Source organism: Lolium rigidum, chromosome 7, assembly GCF_022539505.1.
Source record: "Lolium rigidum isolate FL_2022 chromosome 7, APGP_CSIRO_Lrig_0.1, whole genome shotgun sequence".
NCBI classification, from domain to species: domain Eukaryota; kingdom Viridiplantae; phylum Streptophyta; class Magnoliopsida; order Poales; family Poaceae; genus Lolium; species Lolium rigidum.
In genome coordinates, this window is record NC_061514.1 from 102,326,284 (window position 1) to 102,332,209 (window position 5,926).

At 46.1% G+C, this 5,926-nt stretch overlaps 1 protein-coding gene across 1 annotated transcript; it reads left to right on the plus strand.

Moving 5' to 3' along the window:
- The first annotated feature begins 271 nt into the window (after nucleotides 1-271).
- LOC124676951 lies at nucleotides 272-4,310 on the plus strand. Its single transcript, XM_047212961.1, has 5 exons — nucleotides 272-752; nucleotides 877-961; nucleotides 1,855-2,062; nucleotides 3,787-3,858; nucleotides 3,946-4,310. Exons 1-5 carry the CDS (start codon nucleotides 364-366, stop codon nucleotides 4,134-4,136), a joined length of 945 nt encoding a protein of 314 aa, XP_047068917.1. The 5' UTR covers nucleotides 272-363; the 3' UTR covers nucleotides 4,137-4,310.
- The last annotated feature ends 1,616 nt before the right edge of the window (nucleotides 4,311-5,926 follow it).

The window sequence follows — 5,926 nt, forward strand, 5'->3', positions numbered from 1 at the left end:
AAAAAAGAAGAAAAAACAGAAACAGAAAACGAAAACGAAAAAAAGAAGAAAAAAGGTGAAAAGTGGGCCAGGCCCAATACCCAAGCAGGGTGTGCGGTGCCTGGTAGGCACCGACCTGGTCAGTGTATAGGATTTCCCGCACCACCGGCATCCGTCTCACCGTAAAGTGGGCTGGTGACGCCGCATCTGCACGATCGTAATCGTTAACGGCCCATGGCTTCTATATTGCCGGGAAGTTGTGGATATCCAACGCATTACCCTCCCACTTGTCCCACGGCCCGGACAGGTAGAGACACACGGAATCGGGTGTCAATTTAGGGCGGAAGGCAACCCTAACCAAGTGGGGATCGGATCGTCGCCGCCATGGACGAGAAGGAGGAGGAGACTCGACGCCTCGTCGGAGTCGGTCCAACGACGCCGGTGTTCTATAAATCAGATACGCGTGCTAGGGAGAAGGAGAAGGAGAAGTTGACGGAGGGGAAGATGGAGAGGGCGAAAGCGAAGGCGGAAAGGCTGCGGAGCTCCAAGGCGATGAGGAAGGCCTACTACTGCACCGAATCTACTGAGGAGGTGGCTCGTCCCCTCCATGAACGCAAACCAGTGGTTGGGTACCCCATTCCGTTTGTTCTGGCGGATGAGACGGCGCCTCGCCGCTCATGCAACTGGCTGCGGCTGCTGCCCTTCCCCCGACCGGATCCCGAGCCCATCCGTTCCGCTAAGGCGTTGAAAGCTCAGTATGACGAGTTCATCAGGTAATAGTCCGGCCCCTCCGTCCAATTCGATGGATTCATTCCCCCTCCCCTCCCCCTCCCTCCCTGTTGGGTTCAGTATTTTCCTAGTGCTATTTCATTGATCCGTGTACATCTTCTATGTTAGGTGGAAGATGCCACGCTCGCAAGTCAGAGCTATGAATCACAAGATTGTGCTACAATGCCTCGAGTGGTACAACTCCAAGCATCCGGTGATACGTTCTTCCTTACTTGATCAATTTTTTCTGGCAATTAGCTGCAGTCAAATCTTAATAAAATTTGATCACTTGGAAATTATATTAGTGGGTTTGTCATGAAAAATTAATCTCTATAATTACATTTTAAGTAGATCTCACTCAGCGATAACGACAGCATATGTGTGTAACTCTCTATAGGATTTCCTTGATGGCATCTGTCAGTTTACTACTTGGATAAAATTTTGAATGTTAGCCAATTTAGAATCAGTCAAGTGTTAATTAGAGATACTCCCAAAATTAACTTTGATTCTTGATCATGTTTCTTTGTCGCTGATTGTCCAGCCTGAACTATGTCTCAACTTTATTTATGAGCATCTATAGTTTGCTTCAAACAGTGACCAGCGGTATCCAAGAAATAAAAGTACAAAATTAATTTTGCTCGGAATATCTCATATCTATAACAGTATTGTTTTACCAAGACATGTATATAACCGACCATCATGATATACTAGTTTTCACCAATCTGGACGATAAAGTAAACTAGTAGCTTAACAACCAAAACGAATTAAATTGAACAAGAAAAACGTCGAAAATAGTACTCCCTCTGGTTCAGTTTAACATTTAAGAAAAACTTTGACCATTAATTTGGTCAACAAAATATTAATCATATGTCCCAAAAGTTATTAGATTCATAATCAAAAGAAGTTTCCAATGGTATAATTTTTGTGACTTATAATTCATATTTTTCCTTGACCAAATTAACTGTCAAAGTTTTTATTAAACTACGCTCGCGCACGCCTGCTATCTGTACCAGATTGAGACACAGTAGTAATTAGGTAACTCAGTCATTGATGCTTCTTTGTTTTGTTTTACCTTGCTAACTGTACCAATGCTCTTTGGATGATCAGGATGATGAGTACGAACCTGCCCCTGGTGTTGTGACCAGATGCAGTGAATATAACAAGTCACTTATATGGACTCATGGCAACTTTGTGGCTCGTCGGAAGGACTCTAGCTGCCTCCCATTCCTGCCTGCTCCACGAACTCTCTTCTTTTTTGAGCTCGTTGATAGAGATGGAGACGGTGTCGATGAAGTTAACGCATGCACCCCTATAGGTTTGCACCTACTTGCTAGCAGCTTGATGCTCCCTTACCTCTCTGTTGTCATGACCTGCATACACATATGTTATTCTCTTTTGTCATTGCAAAGCATATGTACTTCAAATAAACATTAGGTTTTCATCAAAAGACATGCCATCATGTAGAGAAATCTACTACCAGATCCCCGACATTTCACCATAATAGACAGCATACCACTCTACAATGGAAGTGCTCTGGACAGACCAACTGTTTCAAACTTCTTTAGGTGGTCTTTTGGCCCTGTATATTTGAGATATTCATGATCCAGGTACAAGAGGAGTAACACATGCTTTTATGAGCACGGTAGATTATGTGCATTTGGCAATAAGACAGTACACATTATGGCAAAATGAGTTCTTCCCAATCTTTTTTTTGTTCTCCACATTTCCCTTACGTACTCTGGTCCATAGATTGCCTTTTAGACTCAATCACTAATTACCTCAATATTTGAAAGCAAACAATGTTTTAAGCATGATTTTTGAGTCGCCGAGTCAAGTCAAGTCGCCAAGGCTGAGACTCGTGACTTGCTGACTTGACTCAGCGACTAGGGCTTGTATAGTCGTCCCAAGTCGCCTGCAGTAAACGACCAAAAATACTCCCATTCGCACAGCCCATTAAGGCCACATGAGCAAAATTGGCCCGGTCATCTATCCCAGCCAGGCTGACCAGGCCCAGCACAGCCCAGCTAACAACTCCCGGCCTCACCTCTCGCTTAACCTAGCAGTTACGTGAATCCTCCAAGCGTCGCCAGCCGCACTCAGGCACGCAAGCTCGCTCTCCCCTCTCCCCTCTTCTTCCTCTGCGACGCCGGCGAGGAGCAGCGGCGACCGGCGGCGGACGGCGGCGGCTCGAGCCTCTCCTCCTGAGCTCTGCCCTTTCTTTCCCATCCCATCCCCTTCTCTCTGAAATACCGACACAGGGAGTGATCCCCCACAAAAAAAATTTGGCTGACAAACAGGGACGACCGGCGACTATTCCCCGCCGTCGTATAGTCGCTGTATAGTCGCCGGCGAGCCAGGAAGTCGCGCGACTCGCTCGCTGAGTCAAGTCGCTAGTGCGGCTCGTCCATGGCAGAACGACTTGGCGATTAGTCGGCGATTAGTCGCCGACTCAAAAATCATGGTTTTAAGTAATAAATGCACTATAAATTTCTTTCTTGCTTGATCCAATTTTTTTTGTTATTCTCACCCTGCCTACTGTAAGTTGTAAGTCTCGTTAATTGCCTCAGTGAACATAGGTTTCATACATGTTAGTTCCATCTTATACCTTGCCATGTCCTTCCGGTCTGAATTGCCTACTTTCTGTCTGGATACTCTAGCTTCTATAGCAGCGCCATCCTCTCGAGTCTGAAGTCCCATCCTTATATTGCGTTGCTGTCCCTCTTTAACTGTTGGTATTTTCCAATTCTCTCGCTGCGTTGGGCAAAGGATTACGAAGTTGCCGTGTAATTTCCTTGGAAACAAGAGAAAGGAATATGACTGACATTTGAAAAGACACTGCTGCTCTTTTATTACACTTTCTACACAACCCAAGCTCCTAGTACGATGACCTAAGCTATACCGATATTCAACAAAAGTTGTTGCATATTGATGAACCTGATTTCTTTAAGCTGCTTGTTTTTAAAAATAGATAAGTAAGAGTTGTTTGCTATTATAGCACGTTCTTGAGTGAATAAGGTCTACTTATTCTTTTGTTTTCAGATGAACCAGTTACTGAAGCCTACACTTTCCTTGGTTTCCCTCTTGGGTGGGGTACTCGTCGTCATGGTGGAGGTCTCTCTCTCTCTCTCTCTGCACTTTTAAATTGCTATCATACATTTTTCTTTTGTTGCCTGACCTTTTTATTTTTATTTTGTTTAGCCGATTGCGTTTGCAAGACATGCTACCGTCAATTTCATGTTCCACATATTGGTCTGAAGAGGACTTGTGCATGTGGAGATGGCAAGGTGGAGAGTGTATGTAAAATGTGCTACCTTGACTCTGATGTGCTGCACCCAATCAGAGGAGGATTCACTTTCGGCCAAGAGAACTTTGCCAAGCTTCGTTTGTAGAGCGATATGGGACATGCCGGCTCGAATGCCCTATGTAATTTATGTCGTAGTATGGTGAGGTCGTCTACTTTGAACTTGGAAACTTTGCCAATCATGGTTTGTAAGTTGTTATCCTTGTTACTGTTACTAACTTGCTTCAAGACATGCGAGAATAAAAATCTGTCTTTGATGCTATATCACCTTATTTGCCTAAGCTTTAGAGAATATTTTACATATTATTATGCTACTTAAGGCTGGTCATAGTGGGAAGTAACTTAGACTAGTAACATATGTCATGTTACTAGTCTAGGTTACTACCTTCATAGTGGGTGGTAACTTATATGTGGTGTCATGCATTGTATTATTTATTATGTTGTAGACTCATTTTGCCTTGAGATGTGATGTTATGGTAACATAGATAGTTACCATCTCACTCTCTTTCTTTATTTATTAGCCATGTCATCAAAATGCCTTGAGATGTGTGATTTATGAGCTGTCTAAGAATGCCTAACTGCTAAAAAGTGCTCCGATGCTGTTTGTTCGTTCCTGCGCTAGTTGTCATGATAACCTTTCACCATCTTTCGCCTGGACCCCACCTGGCTGTTTGTTGCGAGGTGGACCCCTTCCTCTCTTTCCCTATTTCCATTCCCAATTCACTTGTCAAATCAAATCGTGCTAGGGTTTTGTGGAGAAATTAATGAGGCGAGCGATGTGTCGAGCTCATTGCCGCTGGAGAGGGAGATACGCGGGAGTGCGCCAAGCTTGTCGTCGAAGCTGGAGAGGGAGATGCGCGGGAGTGCGCCAAGCTTGTTGCCGGAGCAAGCTGCGCGCGCGGGGAGCACGACGACGGAGGGGCGCCTACGCGCGATGGCGGGTGCTCGGCAGGGAGAGACCAATGCTCTGAGTTTGCTTGTGTTCGGCCATGGCTGCCAACGAGGAGAAGGCACGCACGCCAGGTTCGTCGCCGCCCGCGTCCTCGAGCACTATGTCCACGTCGAGCCATGGAGCTACGGCGGCGACGAGGAGCCCTACCACCTCCACTTGCATAGGTCACTCCAGTCGTTGGCATATCATCATCAAGAGGTGGTATACGATAGTTGAAGTGAGCAATAGGGGCCATCTCAGGCGGATCCTCTGGCAACTCGAGTCCACGAGCACGGAAGTCCTCTCCTCTAGAATGAGATCATGGTTGCTTTGAGCCAACCGAAGAGCCTTGAAGTTCACATCATAGGAGTGCTTGCACATTTGAAACAGAGACTTGAAGAACTTGGCAGCCCCCTTCTTGGGCTTCACAGAGCTGGAGCTAGAGGCCATCAAGGGGTCATTGACCAATCTTGAATCCCTTTGGTGGAGATGCTCCAAACGATGATAGGAGCAAGTGGAGTGGATGGATCTGGAGTTCCAAGGGTTGAATCAACCACTTGGAGGTGAGGAAGGTGTGGCAATGGTGGCTATGGTGGAGATATGAGATGGGGAAGAAGGGGATCCAAAGGGTATCCCTAACTTCCCAGGGGGTAAATACCCCTTTTGTCCCGCACGAACCCGATACTCAGCCCGATAGCACCGGACCACCTGCCGACCAAGTCGGTACACGGCCCGGTGGGCCGGGCTGACTGCCGGAAATTTCGGTAGCAAGCACCCGGTCCCGCTGGGTCAGATACCGAAACTACGAAATGACCTCATTTTGCTAGAATTTCAAGATGGGCATGCACATACATAGATGAAGGATAGAGTAGGTTTGATTAGAGGAAGCTTTAGATTCTATACATGCTCATTGGTCAAAAGAGAGAATCAAATAACAACAATGAGCA

Excerpts from the sequence above, each read along its gene's own strand:
- LOC124676951 (XM_047212961.1), top strand. The coding sequence starts at position 364 with ATGGACGAGAAGGAGGAGGAGACTCGACGCCTCGTCGGAGTCGGTCCA. Across the intron at positions 962-1,854 it reads GGTACAACTCCAAGCATCCG|GATGATGAGTACGAACCTGC; the intron begins GTGATACGTTCT and ends TTGGATGATCAG. Across the intron at positions 2,063-3,786 it reads TAACGCATGCACCCCTATAG|ATGAACCAGTTACTGAAGCC; the intron begins GTTTGCACCTAC and ends TTTTGTTTTCAG.